At 43.5% G+C, this 25143-nt stretch overlaps 2 protein-coding genes across 2 annotated transcripts in view; one reads left to right on the forward strand and one right to left on the reverse strand.

Moving 5' to 3' along the window:
• The window catches only part of MRE11 (MRE11 homolog, double strand break repair nuclease), a 353252-nt gene that overhangs the window by 122633 nt on the left and 205476 nt on the right, over positions 1 to 25143 (reverse strand). The gene's annotated exons all lie outside the window — the stretch shown is intronic.
• FUT4 (fucosyltransferase 4) lies at positions 12828 to 15390 on the forward strand. Its single transcript, XM_032167182.2, is given in 2 exon segments — positions 12828 to 12849; positions 12852 to 15390. Coding segments are annotated over 2 exon segments (1593 nt in total). The 3' UTR covers positions 14423 to 15390.

The following is a 25143-nucleotide window of genomic DNA, read 5'->3' on the forward strand; positions in this document are numbered from 1 at the left end:
ATGTGTTAGCCCATCTTTAAAAAACAGAACTAAATCCAGATACAGATAATGGTGAGTAAATGAATGACAGAAGAAAAGTCTTTGACCCAGAGACAAACATTTTTATGCTAACCTTGGTAGAGCTAATCATTTCTCTAGAACTTGTTCACTAAATAGTAAGGAGCCAGGAAATTTATGGTAAGATCTAAAAAAAAAAAAAAAAAAAGTATTTAGGCTGGGCACGGTGGCTCACACCTGTAATCCCAGCACTTTGGAAGGCCAAGACGGGCCGATCACTTGAGGTCAGGAGTTCAAGACCAGCCTGGCCAAAATGGTGAAACCCTATCTCTACTAAAAACACAAAACTTAGCCAGGCATGGTGGCACACTCTTGTAATCCCAGCTACTTGGGAGGCTGAGGCAGGAGAATCGCTTGAACCCAGCAGGCGGAGGTTGCAGTGAGCCAAGATCACACCACTGCACTCCAGCCTGAGTGAAAGAGTGAGACATTGTCTCAAAAAGAAAAAAAAAAGTATTTAAATAATACTGCCAAGTTAAAAAGAAGAAAAAAAACTCCTTCCCTTTCCACCATTTGTCAAAGTAATATATGTGCAATATAGAAAAATTGGAAAATGAAGATATGTAAAGGAAAAAAACTCATCTGTAGTTCCATTTCCAGAAAGAACTACTGAATTACGTAATGTCCCATTCATTAAAATATCATGTCAAATAATTACATAAATTCTTTATATATTTGTTCTGAACTTATTTACTTATTACTCTTTTTTTTAATATTTGGGTTTTTCGTATTTTTCATTTTATACATAACTGCTGTGATTTGTTTACATTCCCAGCCCCTACCCCTTACAAAGCTATTTTTTTCTAGTATTCTGGCTATACACTTTTCATTCTCTTTCCTCTCTAGACTCAGCTCATAAAACTTCCTTCAGTTCCCTGTTCCCAAGTTCATAATTGTTTCTAATGTAACAAATCTAGTCAACAGATTTGTTGACTGAGTATGTCCCTTCCCTACTTAAAAATATTTGCACTATGAAACAGTCAATAATCTTGAGTCAAGATCCAAACCTTTCCAGATTTAATATAAAATTTTCCATTTAGTTACTGCCTGCTAGATGAGATCCTACATGTAAGCCAATTCCAGCCACCACCTTGTTTATGGAACTTTTTCATCACTGGCTACTTCAAAACAGTGTTACAGGGCAATGCCTAAAACTGAGGGATTACATCTGAAATTGGTCAAGAAATACAACACCCAAAACTGCCTAGTTAGGGCAAAGCATTTACTATTTGTAGAAATCTAAAATTTTAAGCTTCTACAAATTCTTACCCCCAACCTCATTGCATGTATGTTAGGATGTCACACAGAAAGTGCAATGGGTGGGAGACTTTTGTTAATCCATTGGAAATGATATCCTGTTAAGTGTTACGTGAGTTCCCAGTATGACTTTACAAATGTGCTCAAGGATTTCCCTTCTCACTTCCACTATATTCCTGCCAATAAACAAGCTCCTTTTCATTTATTTTCAGATTTGCTGCCTGGGCTGGGTGCTCTGAATCTCTCCTTTTCTGACCATCCTCTACTACTAAGAGTTGTTCTCATGGCACTGTTTCTGTGTTAAAGTTTCATTCTTATTCCACTCTGGGGACCTGGTTCCTTTTGTAGTTGAATTCTGTTCTTCATTGCCCCATTGCGTATTTTCCCAACTAGAATCATGTACAGGCATTACTTATAATAGTGAATAACTGAAGCCACCTAAAATGCCCAAGATAGAATATGATTTTTTAAAGTTACTATGTAATATGATGCAACTGTTTTGTTTTGCTTTTTAACTCAATAAGTTTTTTTCTTAATAAAGCAGGATTACAAGGAGGTTTCTTTAAAATTATAAAAATATACAGCAATCTTAAGCCAACAGTCATTTTCAGACTTAATGATGTAATACCCTAGAAACACTCCTACTGTGATCTGGAATAAAACAAAAATGCTGTTTTTTTCCAAACATGTTTGCAACTTGCTCACTTTCCCTTTTCATTTTATCTGCCTCCTGGCTCCAGGGTCTTTGAGTTTCGGGGCCCTTAGTTTCTATTTCTGTCTCAGTTTCTGTTTCTGTCTTAGGGTCCTCAGTTTCCGTTTCCTCAGAGTTTCCTCAATTCATGCCAGAAATAGTCACTGCAGATACTGGATAACTTGGTGTCATAAGGGCTTACAGCCTGCTTTTTTTTTCCTCTTACCTTGTCGCCTTGGCTGGAGTACACTGGCGCAATCACAGCTAACTGCAGCATTGGCTTCTTGGGCTCAAAGTATCCTCCTGCCTCAGTCCCACAAGTAGTTGGGATTACAGGCATGCACCACCATGCCCAGCTAATTTTTGTATTTTTAGTAGAGATGAGAGTTTACCATGTTGCACAGGCTGGTCTCAAACTCCTGGGCTTCAGCAATCCACCCGCGTTGGCCTCCCGAAGTGCTGGGATTACAGGCATGAACCACCATGCCCAGCCACAGCCCACTAATTAATTTGGCCAAATAGTCATGGCAAAAGCATCTTTGAAGTACACAGATTAAAAGTAGAAAATAAAAGACCAAATTGATTGGGAAAACTATTTTCTTACAGCTGCATCCGTTGGGACAGATTTCTTTTTTTTTTTTTTTTTTTGAGACGGAGTCTCGCTCTGTCCCCCAGGCTGGAGTGCAGTGGCGCGATCTCGGCTCACTGCAAGCTCCGCCTCCGGGGTTCACGCCATTCTCCTGCCTCAGCCTCCAGGGTCGCTGGGACTACAGGCGCCCGCCAACACGCCCAGCTAATTTTTTGTATTTTTAGTAGAGACGGGGTTTCACCGTGTTAGCCAGGATGGTCTCGATCTCCTGACCTCGTGATCCGCCCGCCTCGGCCTCTCAAAGTGCTGGGATTACAGGCTTGAGCCACCGCGCCCGGCCTCAGATTTTTTTTTTTTTAAGACAAATTTTTAATTTTTTTTTTTTTTTTTTTTTTGAGACGGAGTCTCGCTCTGTTGCCCAGGCTGGAGTGCAGTGGCGCTATCTCGGCTTACAGCAAGCTCCGCCTCCCGGGTTCACGCCATTCTCCTGCCTCAGCCTCCCGAGTAGCTGGGACTACAGCGCCCACTACCACGCCCCGCTAATCTTTTGTATTTTTAGTAGAGACGGAGTTTCACCGTGTTAGCCGGAATAGTCTGGATCTCCTGACGTCGTGATCCGCCTGCCCCCGCCTCCCAAAGTGCTGGGATTACAGGCGTGAGCCACCACGCCCAGCCTTTAATCTTATTTTTAAAGAGCTCTATTCTAGCGGTCCTGCCACAGGGGTTATTCAGGGATGCACCGAGAAGTAGTGAGAAGAATGATGAAAGAAAGACACAGAGAAGCGGGATTAGGAGGGACGGTCCCCTGATAGGGAAGCGCCGACAAGCTCTGGTTTATTCAGTGCTTTTATACATGCCAGGGGTCAAAAGTTCACACAATAACTATTTTTGTCTTCCTTTGATGCGGCCTCTGCAGTCTGTCTTATGCTAACTATTAACTATGAAAAGCCATTCACAGCGCTTCACTGATCTGGTAAGAACAGGAAGGTACCCATAACAGGATCTTCGGTGGTGGTCTTTGCCATCCCACCTACTTCCCTGTCTGCAGGCTTTGCCAATGCATGGGAATGTGAATTTGGCTCTCCACACTCTATCCCATGGTTTATCTTATTAACACATCCTTTATCTTACAACTGAAATATTTACAGAGATAGAAATTATAAAATGAAGAGGTTTTTGGTTTTAATAAACGTGGTGTCATATTATATGCATTTTATGGCCCTCATTTTTTCACTTAGCCATACATTATGATCATTTTCCTATGTAAAATATTTGTCTAAATTATGATTTTATAGGTTATATGTCGTGATATGGCTGTACCAAAATTTACTTAACCTCGGCCTTATTGATGAGCATTCATTCTGTATCCAATTTTTCTACACTTGGCATTTTAAGTTTTCCACCTCCTCCCATACAACACATATGAAACTCCTTATGTGTTCTTCATAGCCTAGATTACTCTCTCCCTAATCCTGACAGAAATCTGCAAGTTTACACTCTGGAAGGAAGAAATCAGTAGGACTTTGGATGAAAATAGGGTGATCAATTTTGTAGTCAACATGGTCCATTTTAAGAACTACGCCTCCTTAGTTTCCAGAATGTTTCAGCTCCTATCAAAACACACACACACACAGAGACGGGGGATTGGAGGTTAACATGGATGAACCTGGAGAACATTACGCTGAATGTAATAAGTCAGTTCCAGAAGGACGAATACTGCACGATTCCACTTATATGTGGAATCTACAGCAGTCAAATACATGGAATAAAAGAGCAGTTGCCAGGGGCGGGAGTGGGGGACTGCTAGGGAGAATGGGGGAATTGCTAGTCAAAAAGCATAAAATTTCAGTTGTGCAAGGTGAATAAGTTATAGAGATCTGGCCGGGCGCAGTGGCTCACGCTTGTAATCCCAGCACTTTGGGAGGCCGAGGCGGGCGGATCACGAGGTCAGGAGATCGAGATCACGGTGAAACCCCGTCTCTACTAAAAATACAAAAAATTAGCCGGGCGTGGTAGCGGGCACCTGTAGTCCCAGCTACTCGGAGAGGCTGAGGCAGGAGAATGGCGTGAACCCGGGAGGCGGAGCTTGCAGTGAGCCGAGATCGCGCCACTGCACTCCAACCTGGGTGACAAGAGCGAGACTCCGTCTCAAAAAAAAAAAAAAAAAAGTTATAGAGATCTGCTGAACATTGTGTCTACACAGCAGGGCTTGTGATGGGTGGTTTTCCCTATACGTGCTGTTTGTAACCAAAAAAATCCTAATTAATACAGCTACCTTTAGTTTTATCTGCTTAATTACAGTTCTGGCTTGGAGCACATGTTTGTGGGCTAAATAGCTTCCTTCTAATTTATAATTCCACATCACGTCTCCATAACTAAAGGAGAGAGGGTGGAAAGTATTGGGTGGAGGGACTCATGTCTACCTCCTTCCCCCAAAGGAAACTTGCTTCCTTTTAACTTGAAATTTTTTTTTTGACATTCTGAAAAGCCTTGCCTAACAAATGGTAAATGGGGATGAGAAAGTTGCAAAGACAAGTGTCTAATTTTTTACTCTGACAATGACACTTGATCAATACAGAAGTCATAAAGGATGAATTGATAAGGCAATCAAGGAAATATGGTTTCAAAAGGCATCTGGTCAGGGTTACTGAAAGTCTAATACATTCACAGCTTCTGACATCAACCTTTGGACTCAGGTGTGGAATTGCTTTGAAGCTATAATTAAAATGGGTGGGTTGAGTATGATAGCCAGCATGTCCCACAACGGCAGATATTTTTTGTTTGTTCAGTTACACCTCATATGCCTGGCAAATAATTGGCATTCAATAAATGTTACTGAATGGAAGTTATAGCTTTTGCAGATTTGTAAGCCCAAATAAGATCTGACCCTAATGTACCCCTACAAATATCAATATAGAACAATTCTCAGTCCTGTATTGCTTGGAAACACTTTGAAAATAGCACCACAAGCCTGATAATGATAAAGGAGTCATGCCATATTATATAAAAGTAAATAAAACCTGAAGTGTTTTATCTTTTTAAGTAACTCAGCAGATACTGGGGTCATCGTATCAAAATCTCTACTAGCAATCTTCATCAGTATTTATCAAACTGTGAATCGGGAAATGGGGGAGCTTCAAAGGAGCCAAGGAAGCTAAACAGCTATTCAGTGGTGGAAGATGAAGAGTGGGCTCAGTGAATGGGTGATCAGAATGCATCTATGTTTTTCATTGAAGACTTGCCGCTATTTCCCTGCTGCCTTGGATGATCCAGGAAACTAAGTGTTTGAACAGTGAGCTCACTCAAGAAAGAGGCTATCTTTTCATGCAGTGCCCAATGGTGCTGCCCGAACAGTTGTTCCTGCAATGCAGTTATGTCTCTCTGTCTCTTTCCCTCTCTCTCTCTCCCCCCCTCCCTCCCCCTGCCCATGACCAAAAGTTTATTGACTTGCACTAAACATTACTAAGATTAAATACAGACCAAACATTTTCTCTGGAGTGGTTAAAAATAATATTATTATAGCCAGCATTATTAATGTGATTTCACCCTTATACATTGTGCAAGACTTCTGGGCTGTGGTTTATTTGGCCACAGAAAGCATGATCTGGAACTATAAAATTGGCTGTCCGACTTCAGAATGTTTTCTTCCTTGTAACATAAGCAAACACGCATTTACCCTTTCATTTTCTATACTTGTCAAAAATCTACTATATGTCCCTAATTTTGTCCACTTCAATCCAACAAGCATTTCTTAATATTGCAAGTGCCCCAGGCCCTTTTAGAGGAAGAATCATAGGAAGGAATGTGACCGAACCCAGTTAGAACCACTGTTCTGTGCTAATTGGCTGTTGGTGTGGTCAAAGAAGAATCACCCTACCTGTAGGGAAAAGACATCATTTCTCTATTTTCTTCCATGAAGCATGTCCTGGGTCTGTGTAAGAAATGAGGCCAGAAAAGGGGAGGAAGAGGGTACTCAAGATCCTTCCTCCATCTGGAGAGAGTTGGTCTACCTCTCTGAGTTAGACTCTGGCTACCTTGAGTTAGGGTGCAGCCACATAGAAGTACTGAGAGCAGGTACCACAGTAAGCCCAGACCACACATATTTGAGTTTCTGAAACTGTACAGGATTTGTGCTAACTCATTTGAGGATTCAAGTAGACTTCGGATGGTGGCAAGGAACAGTGTTAGTGAATCTGGATTAGATCTGGGAAGGACAATGTGATAGTTACCGTTTTTACCCTATGCTTGGGTACCATAATATTTATCTTAATCATTATTTTATAGTCCAAATTCTTTCATATAAATTTTCATAAGTGCAGGAATTAAATTGTTTCATTAGTGCCTCAAGAAATGTAACATAAATAGTGATGTTCATTCATTCATGCATTTATTTAATAAATATGTATTAAATATTTGTCAGGCATATGCCAGGCACTGCACTGTATGATGTTAACATGTTTATCTCAGTGTCAAAATAATTTTATTTTGTGTAAGCCTTGTATGCTATAATTTTTTCCACGTGACTGAAAATAAATTCTATTTTAGGAAAAGGTAGTTTAACGAGAATGTAGAGGTAAACACTTGAAATATTTAAAATATCATGAAAATACAGTCAGCCTCCATATCTGTGTGTTTCATATCCTTGGATTCAACCAAACTTGGATTGAAAACACTCGGAAAAAAAAAGGATGGTTCCATCTGTACTGAACATGTACACATCTTTTTTTTTTTTTTGGTCATTATTCCTTAAACAATAGAGTATAACAACTATTTACATAGCATTTACATTTTATTAGATATTATAAAGTAATCTAGAGATTAAAGTACACTGGATGATTGTGCAGGTTATATACAAATACTATACCATTTTATATAGGGGACTTAAGCATCTATAGATTTTGATATCCATGCAGGTTCTTCTACACTACTTTTGCAACTCTCAGCGTCCAAAAACCCTTCTCCATGCCTGATCTCATCTTCATGCTTGCAACTGAAAGCTAGTTCTTTCTGTGCAAATGGATATGGAGGGACGACTGCATTTCCGATTTTAACCAAAACTTCACTATGTCCATTTTTCTGAGCATCCACAATTCTTGCATTTCCTATTCTGTTAAGTAAGTGTACAGGAAGAACTTGAGTGCATAAAAAGTGTAACTCTAAAGTAAATATAATAAATTCCCATATTGACTATCTATAACAATTTCTTTTAGGGCTAGTACATTTTCACACTTAGATGAAAAGAAAAGCACTTATAAATTTGTGTTAGGTTTACTTTTCCTTTTTTTTTTTTTTCTTGACAGAGTCAGGCTGGAGTGTAGTGGCATGATCTCAGCTCACTGCAACCTCCGCCTCCTAGGTTCTAGTGATTCTCATGCTTCCGCCTCCTGAGTAGCTGGAACTGCAGGCATGAGCTACCATGCCCAGCTAATTTTTTTGTGTGTGTATTTTTAGAAGAGATGGGTTTTTACCATGTTGGCCAGGCTGGTCTCGATCTCCTGACCTTATGTGATCTGCCCACCTCAGCCTCTCAAAGTGCTGGGATTACAGCAGCAGTTTTATTTTTCTATAAAAGATTTAGCAGAGCAATGAACAATAGATTGTGGGTGTCGTTGATTGTACACAATTTTTGATTTTTTAACCAACAGTCCATTCCATACTTATCTGTCCAACTATGCAAGGTTAAAAAATTGTTCCTGACAAAGGAAACTGTTTCCACCTATTTGCACACAGATTAGCCATTCCAACTGCACCTGCTCACTGACGCCCTCAGCATTTCCTGGTAAGTACACAATGTAAGAAGGGACTCAACTGCCTTTTTCTCTCTTCAAGGAAAAAAAATTAAAACATACTTAGCAGGCCAATGTTCGGATACAGAAATCTCAGATCCAACCAAGGGTAACAACCCATTTGAGGGTAGCCTGAATCTCAGGGAGTTTATGCTGACAGAGCTTGGCTCCACGTAGAAAGCTAGGCAGTCAGAACCTATTCTGGGGCTTCCATAGGAAACATCAAATCTGTCTCTGGTGAGTTAACACTGGGAGAGGCTTTAAAATGAACTAGGATAGTTTATAAAGAATAAGGAATGAGTTCGAATTTTAGGAACCACAGTTGGCTTGGTTCTTGCAAAGAATACTGTCCAATGTAAAATTTTGGAACCGAATAGGTCACTTTTGGCATGCTGTGAGTTCATTGCTCATTCAGTGTCATAAATTGAGTCTTGAATTATGGAGCTTTCTTCTGCACTACTTTTGCAACCCTCAGGGTCCAAAGACCCTTCTCCATGCCTGATCTCATCTTCATGCTGGCAACTGAAAGCCAGTTCTTTCTGTGCAATATTTTGTGGAAACTGAGAGGCCTTTAAATGCACAAAGAATCATTCGTCACCAAATGTAAAAGAATCATGGACTGTTCTTCCATGTTCTGAATCTAAGATGATTTAGAGTTCATTTAGTCCAGCCTCTGCATTGTAAGAATAGTAGTATCTCCTTCCACATGGGTAGCAGACATGTTTTTGCCCACCTAGCATCCTTTCCCTCTTTTCAGGTAACACCACTTCATTTTTTCTTTTGGGTAACTTCTCTCCCCGCACTGTTATTCAATAACAACAGATTATTCCACATCTGTTATTCAGATGGGACTGATTCTAGCTCCAGAAGAGGGTCTAAAGAGAGTACCCATTCCCTGACCACAGTGATTGCTTCAAGAATGAGCACTCATCCCAGGTTTGGCCAATGAGAGAAGTCTAATTTGATATCATTTCAATACATGTACAATATTTTCCACTGAAAGCTTAAGGGACATTTCAAGGTCATAGCACGTCATTCACATAGCCAAGATCTCCGATGTCTTCCCATTTTGTAGTGGGGAAAGAGATACCAACGGATAATTTCGGTAATACATTAAGGGCATACATTCATTCAACAAATATTCACTACTAGATACCTGGTTCCATGATGGGTGTTCAGGATGGAGTTATGAATGAAACAGTCATGATCTCTGGATGTCCCATGATGTTCTGAAAGGTGCAGCATGTGTGAGAGCGCACAGGAGGGCCCTGTAAACTACCCTGGATATATGTTTGTGGGTATCCAGAAAGGCTTCCCAAAGAAAGGAACCAGCCTCCTAAATCTCTCTGAATCTATCCTCCTTTAATTTTCTTCCTCATCCTCACAGCTACTGTCTCAGTTCAGGCCCTCTTTATTTCACATCTGAATTACAGCAATAACTTTCCAACTGAACACCACCACACCCCTACTCTTACCCTATTTTTACCCAACTCACTCTTTACTAATGACAGAATGATTTTTTCTTAGAAACTTTTTTCTAAAGTATAATATCCACCCACAAAAGTACATATGTAAGCATACAGTTTGATGAATTTCCTTAACCAAACACACCCATTAACCAGAGCCTACATTAACAAACAGTCAGCATTCTGCAGCCCCCCCATGTCCCCATCCATATACTCACCCTCCTCATACATAATAAAAATAAGAATTCGTTTTAAAAATGAATATCGCTTCCTTCCTTTGTTAAAGTCTTCCAAGGACTTTCTCGACAGCCTGCAGGATAAACCCCATCTCCTTCGCCAAACTATACCCTAGTAATTCCTCGCCTACTGCCCCAGTATTCCCTCCCTGGCCTCTGCAGTGCTGCTCCCTCTGTGGAAACTAACATCTCAGCCCTCTTCCTCTGCACTGTAATGATTCCTAATTATTCCAGGAGCCACCTTCTCAAATCCTTCCATGATCCCTTCCCTCCCCACTATCTGTTTCTCTTGTAGATTTCTGAAAGTAGAAACGGTGTTTTACATTTGTTTCCCAATTTGTTAAATGAACAAGTGAATAAATTTATTAATTTCCCATAACTCCTTTCCTCCCTTTCCTTCCCCTCTACCCTACCAATGGCTCTTTTAAAATAAGAACAATCCAGTCCCCTGTGAATGTTTGTGCATGTATGAGATGCGCAATGATCACGTATGACCTTTAACCAGCAATTTGCGAAGTCATGACTGGTTTCCATTGATCCAGACACACCTTACTGCCTAGTATCCCCTCCTCCCACACCAAGTAAGGGTACAGTAGGGGCAGTTTGTGGTCTCAACCCTACCGACGTAAGAGGGCACAAAGAAAATTGATATACATGAGACCTCGGGCATTCTTCAGGTAAAAAGATGGCTTAATTGGAACATTCGGAGGCTTAAGAGAAAATCGGGAGTGGTGGAAGGAAGCAATCAAGCAGGGTAATATTTCCCAAATGCCTGCCGGCCATGTGCCAGACACAATGTTAGGCTCTATCTGTGATGTCTTATTTAACTGAAGTGGGAGAAGAATGTAAATAAATGGCTGGATTCTTGAATTGCACAAAAAGAGAAGCCAATACACCTCTTCCTTTATTTGGTTGAAACCAAATAAAGTTATTTGTGCATTTATAGCTTTTTCTTTTAATTAAGAGTGGAAAAGTCACTGAAATGTCTAATTTCAAATAAAATATTTGATTTCTAATTTCTGTTTTTCAAACAAACAAAAAAATCCCAGAAGCATTATGAAAGGTTTTACTGTGCAGGAGGAAATGTCACTAGGTTGATGGGCCTAGCCAGAACACCTAACACCCTCCATCTAGTCTCCAAACTGAGGCCGTGGCCCTGCAGAGAGCGCCACCAGAAGCCAGTTTTATAGAAGCTTTTACACTCTATGCTTGATTTTTTGTTTGTTTGTTTGTTTTTGTTTTTTTTGAGACGGAGTCTCGCTTTGTCGCCCAGGCTGGAGTGCAGTGGCGCGATCTTGGCTCACTGCAAGCTCCGCCTCCTGGGTTGACGCCATTCTCCTGCCTCAGCTTCCCGAGTAGCTGGGACTACAGGCGCCCGCCACTACGCCTGGCTAATTTTTTTGATTTTTAGTAAAGACGGGGTTTCACCATGTTAGCCAGGATGGTCTCGATCTCCTGACCTCGGGATCCGCCCGCCTCGGCCTCCCAAAGTGCTGGGATTATAGGCGTTAGCCACCGCGCCTGGCCTATACTTGATTTTTAATGAAAACATTCTTAGCAATAAATTCATATGGCTAACCCAAATTTATTTTCTGTAGGCATAACATCAAAAACACCTGGCAGGATTGCCCCATTCCCAGCACTGTCTATTTCTCCCCTAGTATCAGTGAGACTCCACTGATGCACAGCTGTGATCTACTAAAACTTCTCTCAAAACTTCCTCCTCTCCTTAGGTCAGTAGCCCCGCCCCTGATCTATCTGGAAATCCCCTGAATAAAAGTTGAATATCATAAACCAAAGCCAACACCCAGAAATTCAAATTCAACCCGTAGGTAAAAAATTTCTCAAGTGACTGTAGACGTAGATGTCTCCAGTGTCGCCTCACTAATAAAGTAGAAGAGGCCAGTGCGATACTGTCTTTATACCCTTAACTTGGGTGCTAGAATATTTATCTTCGTCATCATTTTATCATCCAAACTATTTTGCATAACTTTCATGGGTGCAGAAATTGTTTCTTAAGTGCTTGGTAAAATTAACAGTGATATTCATTCATTTATCTCACTGAACAGGCAATAAATTCCTTGACGACAAGGGCCTTGGGGGGGCCACATCTTCATCTTTGGTTTATGAGTCCTGTGCGTCTTCGTACAAGCAATACTACTATGAGCCGGCAAGTCAGACTTATTTGGTAGGGGACCAAAGGAAAGAACATGTTTTGATTGCTAAGAAAACATTTTGTTCTCTATCCTTTACTGGGCTGGCAGGCAGGCAAAGGGAATGTTCTTATGAGCACTCACATTGAAAACAAGTTTTTCATCAAATGCAGAGACTCTGAAGGCCACGCCGCTGCGGGCTGCCTCCACAATCCGACCGTCTCGGCGGGCCACGAGATCCTGGCCACGGACGCGGTGGCTGCGCCTCTGCTCGCACGTTCCCCCGGCCTCTGGACTCCCTCCCTCCCTCAATCCCTCCCTCCGGCGGGCGTCGCTGGCGGGTGGCTAGGCCCAACGGCAGGAAGCCGCCGCTATCCTCCGTTCTGCGGCGCCGGGTCCGCCTTCCGTCTGTTCTAGCGCCTGCTCCTGCGCGGCAGCTGCTTTGGAAGGTCTCAAGCCTCCTGTACCTTACCAGGGATGAACCGGGCCTTCCCTCTGGAAGGCGAGGGTTCGGGCCACAGTGAGCGAGGGCCAGGGCGGTGGGCGCGCGCAGAGGGAAACCGGATCAGTTCAGAGAGAATCAAAGTAGCGGATGAGGCGCTTGTGGGGCGCGGCCCGAAGCCCTCGGGCGCAGGCTGCGAGAAGGAGTGGGCGGAGGCGCCGCAGGAGGCTCCCGGGGCCTGGTTGGGCCGGCTCGGCCCCGGGCTCAGTGGAAGGAAGGGACGGGCGGTGCCCAGTTGGGCGTCCTGGCCAGCTCACCTTGCCCTGGCGGCTCGCCCCGCCCGGCACTTGGGAGGAGCAGGGCCGGGCCCGCGGGCTTTGGATTCCGGCACCGCCCCCTTCCATTCCCCGGCCAGCGGCGAGCGGCAGCGACGGCTGGAGTCGCAGCTGCAGCATGAGAGCCGGTGCCGCTCCTCCACGCCTGCGGACGCGTGGCGAGCGGAAGCAGCTCTGCCTGTTCGCGCCATGGGGGCGCCGTGGGGCTCGCCGACGGCGGCGGCGGCGGGCTGGCGGCGCGGGTGGCGCAGAGGCCGGGGGCTGCCAAGGACCGTCTGGCTGCTGGCGGCCGCCGGCTTGACGTGTACAGCGCTGATCACCTATGCTTGCTGGGGGCAGCTGCCGCCGCTGCCCTGGGCGTCGCCAACCCCGCAGCGACCGGTGGGCGTGCTGCTGTGGTGGGAGCCCTTCGGGGGGCGCGGCAGCGCCCCGAGGCCGCCCCCCGACTGCCGGCTGCGCTTCAACATCAGCGGCTGCCGCCTGCTCACCGACCGCGCGTCCTACGGAGAGGCTCAGGCCGTGCTTTTCCACCACCGCGACCTCGTGAAGGGACCCCCCGACTGGCCCCCGCCCTGGGGCATCCAGGCGCTCACTGCCGAGGAGGTGGACCTGCGCGTGTTGGACTACGAGGAGGCAGCGGCGGCGGCAGAAGCCCTGGCGACCTCCAGCCCCAGGCCCCCGGGCCAGCGCTGGGTTTGGATGAACTTCGAGTCGCCCTCGCACTCCCCGGGGCTGCGAAGCCTGGCAAGTAACCTCTTCAACTGGACGCTGTCCTACCGGGCGGACTCGGACGTCTTTGTGCCTTATGGCTACCTCTACCCCAGAAGCCACCCCGGCGACCCGCCGTCAGGCCTGGCCCCGCCACTGTCCAGGAAACAGGGGCTGGTGGCATGGGTGGTGAGCCACTGGGACGAGCGCCAGGCCCGGGTCCGCTACTACCATCAGCTGAGCCAACATGTGACTGTGGACGTGTTCGGCCGGGGCGGGCCCGGGCAGCCGGTGCCCGAAATTGGGCTCCTGCACACAGTGGCCCGCTACAAGTTCTACCTGGCTTTCGAGAACTCGCAGCACCTGGATTATATCACCGAGAAGTTCTGGCGCAACGCGTTGCTCGCTGGGGCGGTGCCGGTGGTGCTGGGCCCAGACCGTGCCAACTACGAGCGCTTCGTGCCCCGCAGCGCCTTCATCCACGTGGACGACTTCCCAAATGCCTCCTCCCTGGCCTCGTACCTGCTTTTCCTCGACCGCAACCCCGCGGTCTATCGCCGCTACTTCCACTGGCGCCGGAGCTACGCTGTCCACATCACCTCCTTCTGGGACGAGCCTTGGTGCCGGGTGTGCCAGGCTGTACAGAGGGCTGGGGACCGGCCCAAGAGCATACGGAACTTGGCCAGCTGGTTTGAGCGGTGAAGCCGCCCTCCCCTGGAAGCGACCCAGGGGAGGCCAAGTTGTCAGCTTTTGGATCCTCTACTGTGCATCTCCTTGACTGCCGAATCATGGGAGTAAGTTCTTCAAACACCCATTTTTGCTCTACGGGAAAAAAACGATTTACCAATTAATATTACTCAGCACAGAGATGGGGGCCCGGTTTCCATATTTTTTGCACAGCTATCAATTGGGCTGCCTTTGCTGTTGATGGGCATCATTGTTTAGGGGTGAAGGAGGGGGCTCTTCCTCACCTTGTAACCAGTGCAGAAATGAAATAGCTTAGCTGCAAGAAGCCGTTGAGGCGGTTTCTCTGAATTTCCCCATCTGCCACAGGCCATATTTGTGGCCCGTGCAGCCTCCAAATCTCATACACAACTGTTCCCGATTCACGTTTTTTTGGACCAAGGTGAAGCAAATTTCTGGTTGTAGAAGGAGCCTTGTTGGTGGAGAGTGGAAGGACTGTGGCTGCAGGTGGGACTTTGTTGTTTGGATTCCTCACAGCCTTGGCTCCCTCACAGCCTTGGCTCCTGCGAAAAGGTGAGGAGGGCAGTCCAAGAGGGGCCGCTGACTTCTTTCACAAGTACTATCTGTTCCCCTGTCCTGTGAATGGAAGCAAAATGCTGGATTGTCCTTGGAGGAAAGTTAAGATGAATACATGGGTGTACCTCACTTTACATAAGAAATATATTCCTGAAAAGCTGCATTTAAATCAAGTCCCAAATTCATTGACTTAGGGGAGTTCAGTATTTAATGAAACCCTATGGAGAATTTATCCCTTTACAATGTGAATAGTCATCTCCTAATTTGTTTCTTCTGTCTTTATGTTTTTCTATAACCTGGATTTTTTAAAAGCATATTAAAATTACAGATGTGAAAATAAAGCAGAAGCAAACTTCTTCCCTCTTCGCAGAAAACCAGTCTGTGTTTACAGACAGAAGAGAAGGAAGCCATAGTGTCACTTCCACACAATTATTTATTTCATGTCTTTACTGGAACTGAAATTTAAACTGCAATGCCAGTCCTGCAGGAGTGCTGGCATTACCCTCTGCAGAACAGTGAAAGGTATTGCACTACATTATGGAATCGTGTAAAAGGAAAAAAGTTTCATGATATCTGTTAGTGACAGTTTTTGTTTATCTCTGTCAGTTTTTAGTTAAATGTTTAGATCCTCGGAACTACATTAGTGCCTACTATTAACTTACTCTGTCTCCTGTTAAAGGCTAAATCTGCACTTCTCCCTGGTGCTAGCAGGTTCCCCTCACAGTCAATGTAGTGGTATAGCATATCCTCACATTTCCAGTGCCCTTGAGACTGTGCTATGGAACCAATCTTGAACATACATGCATTGACTTGACAAGTTACTGAGTAAGCAGCATATTCAGCAGGTGCCACTACATGCCTACTCTGCCAAACACTGAGCTTGGGGCCCTAGGGAAGATAGAGAATTATACAAGGCAAAGTCCTTCTCTTCAGGGCTCTTACAATCTGTCACTTCCTAAAAGTAAATGGTGACTGATAAAACAGTTGGCAGAACCTGTTTGATTACTGTGACAGTCTTAATGATACCATAAATCAATATTAGAAAGCTAGTTGACTTAAAGCCTGAAATAATGGGAGTTTTCTCCTCCACTTATTAGAATAAGGAACCTCAGTGACTAATTATTGTGGGTAGGGTCAAGATTAACTAGTTTTATACAGAGTTCTGCTGTAAATAGTCATTTTGCATTTGATTAGTGCAATTCTCTGAATCAAAGCAAGTTTTACCTCTCTGTATGTGTTTTTGCAGACATACTTGGAAAGCTCACTTAAATCTAGGTGCTTCAATTCACTTTCTTGAGAGGAGAAATGAAAAGCTGTGGAGAAAATGTCCTCATTAAAGTATTAAAGTGCGGGCAGAATTACAATTACAAAGTGCCAGCCACCAAATAAAGATAAAAGTTCAGTTCCTTTTTTTTTTTTTTTTTTTGAGACGGAGTCTCGCTCTGTTGCCCAGGCTGGAGTGCAGTGGCTCAATCTCGGCTCACTGCAAGCTCCGCCTCCCTGGTTCACGCCAATTCTCCTGCCTCAGCCTCTCCGAGTAGCTGGGACTACAGGCACCCGCCACTACGCCCGGCTAATTTTTTTGTATTTTTAGTAGAGACAGGGTTTCACCGTGGTCTCGATCTCCTGACCTCGTGATCCGCCCGCCTCGGCCTCCCAAAGTGCTGGGATTACAAGTGTGAGCCACCGCGCCCGGCCAAAAGTTCAGTTCTTAAAATGAGTTTTTATGAGATAACAGTCAGTGATCTTGGTGTTACTGGGATTCCACATGGGGCAGTGGGAAAGAGTTCAGGTTTTGAAGGTAACCTAGTTTAGATTTGTATTCCAGCTATGTGACATTGGGTAAATTAGTAGTAGTCCTGAGCCTCAGCTTCCTTATCTATAAAATGACTGGCGAAAATACTTCACAAGCTCATTTTGAGCACTTTAGGAAGTAAGTGAAAGTACCTAAAATAGCAGGCACCCAACTGATGATTTTATATCTTCCTTCTTTGCTTGCAGTGATTTCAGGATGTCCTCGTATCTATTTATAGGTCTAAAATTATATCTCAAGGTATGTTGTAGAATAAATCTAAAATAAAAAGGATGGTGCCTCATATCGTGTATTTTAAATGAGTCCCTAAGGCTAAGCCATATTTTAAGAAACATGATCAACCATTTAGATTAAGCTTGGCTTGCAAACTAGGAAGAAGCACCTAGGCTTTCCTTGAAAATATTTTTTTGGTTCGTTTTAGTAAAGCTCTATAGTTAAATTGGTATCTATTATTTTACCTTTTTTTTTTTTAGTATTAAGTCCATTTAGAACTAACCATATTATTTATGGAATATTTAGCATGAGGAAGCTATAATTGCTTTTTTTTTTTTTTTGAGACAGAGTCTCGCACTGTCGCCCTGGCTGGACTGCAGTGGCGTGATCTTGGCTCACTGCAACCTCCGCCTCCCAGGTTAAAGCGATTCTCCTGCCTCAGCCTCCCGAGCAGCTGAGACTACAGGCGCCTGCCACCACGCCTGGCCGATTTTTTGTATTTTTAGTAGAGACTGCGTTTCACCATGTTGGGCAGGCTGGTCTTGAACTCCTGACCTTGTGATGCACCTGCCTGAGCCTCTCAGAGTGCTGGGATTACAGGTCTGAGCCACGGTGCCCAGCCATTGCATTTTTATTCACATATACATTGTTCATATGGAACAATTTGTTAACACTAATCTCATCAGAGAGCAAGATAAATGTGGCAATTGCTTATTTTATTTTGCATATATTAAATTGAGTAGGTTCAGCTCTAACATACCTTAAGAAAAATGCATATCAGTGCACTGTATGTATTTCAAAATGCCTTTCCTATGACTGTCATGTCCTCCTTTAAGGCTTTTCCCTCAAATTTATTACAAATTTAGTATCTTTAGTACTTGATGACTCTAATTACATGAATGCACCTGGAATGACATTTGTAACAGAAGACAATCTGACTTGCTTTCAGTATTCACAAGTTCTTTACAGTTTGCAAGTCTTTTCCTAGCAGTAATTTAAGAGTTTCATGTAAAGAGGAGTTTCATGTAAAGAGCATGCAGTTTGGAGTCAGAACCTGGGTATGTGACTCTGTGGCCTTGATGAAGCAAGTTACTTAAACTCTTGAGTTTTAGCTTTCTTCTTTACAATGCATGAATGCCTATCCCCCTACAAAACAAAGATTAAATGTGGTGATGTATGCTAAGGTGCTTTGTATATTGTAAAGTGCTATATAATTATAAGATGTTCTAAATTTTCAAGGATCTAAACCAGGGATTGGCAAATTTATTCACATATGAACAATGTATATGTGAATAAAAATGCAATGGCTGGGCACGGTGGCTCAGACCTGTAATCCCAGCACTCTGAGAGGCCGAGGCAGGTGCATCACAAGGTCAGGAGTTCAAGACCAGCCTGCCCAACATGGGAAACGCAGTCTCTACTAAAAATACAAAAAATCGGCCAGGCGTGGTGGCAGGCGCCTGTAGTCTCAGCTGCTTGGGAGGCTGAGGCAGGAGAATCGCTTTAACCTGGGAGGCGGAGGTTGCAGTGAGCCAAGATCATGCCACTGCAGTCCAGCCAGGGCGACAGTGCGAGACTCTGTCTCAAAAAAAAAAAAAAAGCAATTATACCTTCCTCACGCTAAATATTCCATAAATAATATGGTTAGTTCTAAATGGACTTAATACTAAAAAAAAATTGGTAAAATAATAGATACCAATTTAACTATAGAGCTTTACTCTTTTTCCAGAGAGTAAATATTTCACACTTTGCATATATAATTTAAGGAGGTGTTGAGAGGATAGATTAGACACTTGAAGTGCTTAGGATACTGCCTGGCATGTAGGAAGCACCTGGAAAATATTCGCTGTAATTACCATCAGTCCATTTTACCGAGGAAGGAGCCAAGGTCCAGGCCCACTGAAGGACTTGCATAAGATTACAGTAGCAGTGGCAGAACCAGCCATGCTTGTGCAAATCACAACCCCTTTGAGCCTCTGTCACCTGAACTGCAAAATGAGTGGGTTACACAAAATCATCTCTTGGGACCTCCTGGTTCCACTTGCTATCATTCTACTAACTGGCACCCTAAGGTTGAAAGTGCTTATCTGCTTTCCAATGTGGCTTCCTTACAGTCTGGAACTGACAATATGCAGGAGCAGTAAACTGGCAGAAAACCAGGAATCAGAGAAAGAAAATATAATGTAGCTTTAAAGATGTAAAATATATAGTATATTATATGTATTTTTAAAGCTTTATATGCCTCAAATATCAGGGAAAGGAGCCAAGTCCTTGGTATTTAGTTTGGTGAATACTTGCATTGAATACATGTCAGGATGTCAAGTCATTTTTGAATGCGTCTCAGGGATTTCTATGCTACACATTCTTTTAACAAATGAAGTATTTATGTACACATGTTCAGATTTTTTGACAAAATGATTAAAATAATGAGATGGAAAATGACTCCTTGTTTATAATGTGTATCCTCCATGCACTAATGTGTTCAGTCGTCACCTTGGGGCAGTTTCTGTAAGTTCGCTAGTTCTAGATTGGTAATTGGAATCTGATGGCTTTGCCTTTTCTGTGTTGCACCAAGTCCAATTCGGCCTGTCCTCTTGTTCTTTCTTGCCTGTCTTTTCCACTTTATTCTGAGGAATCATCTCCAAGGGCATAAGCAGTATACTCCTTTCTCTCAGTCCAGTTTATTTTACTGAGTGCTCTGATGTGATGCCCTTCATGTATTGTCTCTAGCTCCTGTTCACTAAATTAAATGCCATTTTAAAAAGAGTGGGATCAGAACTGGAAACATGATGATGGGTAGAGAGGAGGGGAGGCAAGCTTTCTTCTTAACAGCCGATGCTCAAATTATTGAAATAGGAAAATATGAAGTGGTAATAAACACTATTGTCTCTTCTTTCCTACCTGCCCTCCAACACCACACACACGTACGCGCACACACATGCATGCACACACACACACTCTGACGTTCATTTAAGCACAGACTTTGAAAAATGATGATGGCCAGCTGAAGACAGGAGCAGGATTGGTGAGAAAAAAGGATTCAATAATGAATGAGTAAAAAGAAAAGTGCATTTTAAAATAGAGCAGGTGGTGAATATAGATGGGGAGTGAAGAGAAAAAGAAAGATGGTGGGGGTAAAAGTACAAAGTGAAGAGAAGATCAGATAGAAGAAAGGCAGAGGCTAGGAAACATGAGAAAAGTAGAGGAAAGATAAGGGTTAAATGGTAAGAGTGGCAGGACAAAGGAGGAACATATGCGGCAAGAATGAGGAAATCGGTTAAAATCTACCATTCTCTGCCACAATGCTGAAAAGAAACCTTTGCTCCAACTTGAAACGCAGCATCTGTCAGCAAATGGGGAGTCAAATAAAGAAGTCTGAATTCACTGACAGGGAAAGTCAGAAACTTAACAAGAAATCACCTAACATTTTAGCAGAAATATAGAACTGTCCCTTGATTCATGACAACAGATTCTTGAACTTGAATGAATGGTCCTTTTTTTCATTTTGGAAAATTCGCATTCATGGCCATTTTTTCATTTCTAGACAGCATATTTCATCTGTACTCAATATTCACTTTTAAAGAAATCTGTTTTGTTATATTGTCATAATTACCAATTTACTGTTTTAAAGAATAGAAGGCCAGGCGCAGTAGCTCACGCCTGTAATCCCAGCACTTCCAAGGTGAGGGGATCATGAGGTCAGGAGATTGAGACCATCCTGGCTAACACGGTGAAACCCCGTTTCTACTAAAAATACAAAAAATTAGCCGGATGTGGTGGTGGGCATCTGTAGTCCCAGCTACTTGTGAGGCTGAGGCAGGAGAATCGCTTGAACCAGGGATTCGGAGGTTGCAGTGAGCTGAGATCGCGCCACAGCACTCCAGCCTGGCGACAGAGCAAGACTCCATCCCCCCCTGCCAAAAAGAAAAAAAAAAAGCTATTTCAAGTAAGTTTTAAAGAATTGGATTTTTATGACGGATTTATTTTCAGATCTTCATATGAATGCTTTAAAAACTTACTGAAGCTGAGTGTGGTGGCTCATGCCTGTAATCGCAGCACTTTGGGAGGCCAAAGTGGGTGGGTCCCTTGAGCTCAGGAGTTCAAGACCAGCCTGGGCAACATGGAGAAACCCTGTTACTACAGAAAATATAAAAATTAGCTGGGCATGGTAGCACGCACCTGTAGTCCCAACGACTGAAGGGGCCGAGGCAGGAGGATCGCTTGAACTTAGAAGGTCAAGGCTACAGTGAGCCAAGATCGCGCCACTGCACTCCAGCCTGGAGACAAAGTGAGATCCTATCTCAAAAAAAAAAAAAAAGAAAAAATTACTGAATCTCACCTGATATACTAAAAAAAAAAAGCTCTATGAGACCATGAGTGCTAAGCATCTTAATCTGAATTATTTTTAAAAGGGGAAGAAATGGGACTAAAATCAGCAACTTTTAACCAACATTTCTCAAGTGGCTTCTATGTGCAGGCACTGTGCTAGGACTTGGGGATGTAAATAAAACTAAAGCAGGGACCTGCACTTAAAATAGTCTGTTGGACAAGCGTGTGCCTTGTCAGGGAAACAGTCGTGTTGAGAAATAATCCCAACACATGATATATATGTTAGATCAAATGTAGAACCAAATAATTTAAATAACTCTTACTAGGAGCCTCAGAGTTGTCAGAGGATTGCATTTCAGGAATGAATGTCCTTCGTCAAAAACTAAGTCTTCTTAATATTATTTCTGAGAAATATAAGTGCTGCAGGCTCCTGTCTCAGCTCTTTAGGCACCTGATGGTTTTCACTAATACTGCGGTTAAAAATAAGTGTTGTTATTAAGCATCGCCTTCAAAATGATTAATTTCTATAGGGATTTTGTTCTCCTAGCAACTAGGAACACCTTCCCTTACCCTATGATTTTTCTGGTTCTCATATGTTAAGTACACGTTTTAAAAATCTCTGTTCCATTAGCTGAAACTTACTCTGAAATATAATTAAGCACATCCATCTTGGTGATCAAACTAACACCTTTAAATAACTTTAGATAACTTAGGGTTTATCAAGCCTTCTTGGGGAGGTACAAATTCGTGGCTTTGAAGTTAGGATTCTTTGCCGGATGTTTTAATTCACTAATACTTGTTATTTATTAAGCTCCTACTATACACAGGATGCTTTACCTAAGTATTGTTCTATTTTTTAACTCTTTAGTTAAAGACATTGTGGTACACAGCCACAATGACTGACATTGGTCCTTGCCTTCTGGTATCCATGCCCTCCTGTAATCTTTCCCTTCAAGTTTGGTTTGGATTTAGTGACTCACTTTGAATGAATAGGATATGAGAGAAATGCAAGGCTGAAGCTTCTGAGATTAGGTTATAAAAAGACCGGCTTGCTTTCTTGGGAGCCCTTTCTCACCCTGTAGCTTGGTTGCTCTGAAAGAAGCCAACTGCTGTGGCGTGAACTGCCCTGTGGTGGGAAACAGAGAAAGGCCTCTGAGATCCTCAGTCCAACAGCTGGCTAAGAACTGAGTCCAGGCTGGGCATGGCGGCTCACGTCTGTAATCCCAGCACTTTGGGAGGCCGAGGCGGGCAGACCACGAGGTCAGGAGATCGAGACCATCCTGGCTAACATGGTGAAACCCAGTCTCTACTAAAAAAACACAAAAAATTAGCTGGGCATGGTGGCACGCGCCTGTAGTCCCAGCTGCTCGGGAGGCTGAGGCAGGAAAATCACTTGAACCTGGGAGGCAGAGGTTGCAGTGAGCCAAGATCACGCCATAGCAGTCCAGCCTGAGTGATAGAGCAAGACTCTCTCAAAAATAAATAAATAAATAAAATAAAACACCAAAAAAACCTGAGTCCTGCCAACCACAACCACACAAGTGAGTTTGGAAATGATTCTCCCCAAGGTGAGCCTTCAGATGAGGCTGACATCCTAACTGCAATCTTATGAGAGCCCCCAGTTAGGCCACACCGGGATTCTCGAACCGCAGAATTTATGAGATAATAGATGTTTGTTGTTTTAGGGTTTGTTCGTTATGCAGCAATAGATAATGCAGACACTATCCCAATTTTTGAGATAAGAAAACTGAGAATCAAACATGTTAATCATGGACAATTATGCAGATAGTAACTGAGCCAGGATTCTAGGATTCTGACAGGTCTATTTGACTCCAAAGTCTGTGTTCTTTCACTATTGTACTCTTTCATTAAGTCTAAGTTGTTTTTTTGTTTTTTGTTTTTTTTTTGAGACGGAGTCTCACTCTGTCGTTCAGGCTGGAGTGCAGTGGCGCTATCTCAGCTCACTGCAAGCTCCGCCTCCCGGGTTCACGCCATTCTCCTGCCTCAGCTTCCTTAGTAGCTGGGACTACAGGCGCCCGCCACCGCACCCGGCTTATTTTTTGTGTATATATATATATAAGTTTATATTATATATATATGTTTCTTACCTATATATGGGGCACATCTCTAGCACTAGCTTACCAGGAAGCTTGTGGGATCTCAGTGTCTGGATATTTGGAATGAAGCAGGAGACAGGACTGGGAAGGGCTTCTTGGACAAGGTGGGCTGACTCAAACTAGAGGCAATGCCTTGGGTGGTTGCCAGCAGTTCTTATGGTGTTCACAAGAGCCTACAAACCTTATGGTGAGGGCCAGTATCAGGTTAACAGCAGTTGTGATCTGGTGGGATAAGTATAATACTCTCCAGGTGGACATGATATTGGGCCACATGGGTAGCAGCCTTGCTGTTTGAGGTGTCCAGTCCGTGTGATTTGGAGTATAATCACCATCACTGGCCAGCATTACAGGAATCAGGGTCCAGGGTCGCTCTGGTACTGGGTTCCTCATCATTCTACGAGCTTTCTAATTTTCTGCATTCCCAGTGATGAACAGACAGGGAACACTGGTAATAATAAAGAAATAGTACTGGCTCTAGAGTGATATAGAGTCAAGCCCATTGATTCCAGGTCCCGACTTATTGCAGGTCCTGGATTTCCTCAGGTACTTTTAATTTATAATATTTTGTAATATGTGCCTATTCCTCCATATTTCCCAATTTTGGGTTTGGAAATATGGTACTGTAATTTTGGAGGACAGCCTCCCTGTTCACAGATTGGTGATTGCAGGTTTAGCCATCTATAGTGGATGCCCCAATCCAATCTTAACAAAATCTTTTTGCCTGTAAGTGAAGGGGGAGGGGAGGCGTGTGTGTACTGGGATGGGGGCATGGGGGTGAGCAGGGTGATGCTGCTGAGCTGTCCACTGGGACTTCTGAACCCCAAATTTTTAACCTGAAAAACTTGAAGAACACTTGGCAAAGGAATTTGGTAGCTGTCTGCAACATTTTGGCCTAAGTATTGTTGATGTAGTGTGGATTTGTGGATTGTTCCTTATGTGAATTTTTCTACAACTGGAACACTAGAATGTACCTATCTCCTCTTAAATATCAGCTATGTCCTGTCTTGTTATCATGTCATTATGCTGAAACTATGATCATATGTAAGACATCTTTGTTGAGAATTATGTTTCTATTATTAATAGGTTTATATTACTTTAAGCTACAGGCAAACAGAAATCACTAGAAGCTGTAATAAAATTTGGGCAATAGTCATTCCAATTATCAGAGCTCAAATTTTTTTACTATGATTTTCGGTATTATTATTATTATTTTTTTTTGAGACGGAGTCTCGCTCTGTCGCCCAGGCTGGGGTGCAGTGGCGCAATCTCGGCTCACTGCAAGCTCCGCCTCCCAGGTTCACGCCATTCTCCTGCCTCAGCCTCTCCGAGTAGCTGGGACTACAGGCGCCCGCCACCACGCCCGGCTAATTTTTTTTGTATTTTTAGTAGAGATGGGGTTTCACCGTGGTCTCGATCTCCTGACCTCGTGATCCGCCTGCCTTGGCCTCGCAAAGTGCTGGGATTACAAGCGTGAGCCACCGCGCCCGGCGATTTTTGGTATTATTTTAGTAATAACAGCCTGCCTAGCTGGCAGAGGTTGCAGTGAACTGAGATCACACAACTGCACTCCAGGCTGGGCAAGAAAGACCCTGTCCCAAAAAATGGAAAAAAAAAAAAGACTAATTCGTTGCTTTTCTTTTCATAACTCATTATGCACATATTTATAGTTATTTGTATTACTTGGATTATAT

This window comes from Hylobates moloch, unplaced genomic scaffold (assembly GCF_009828535.3).
Source record: "Hylobates moloch isolate HMO894 unplaced genomic scaffold, HMol_V3 SCAFFOLD_11, whole genome shotgun sequence".
In the NCBI taxonomy this organism is placed as follows: domain Eukaryota; kingdom Metazoa; phylum Chordata; class Mammalia; order Primates; family Hylobatidae; genus Hylobates; species Hylobates moloch.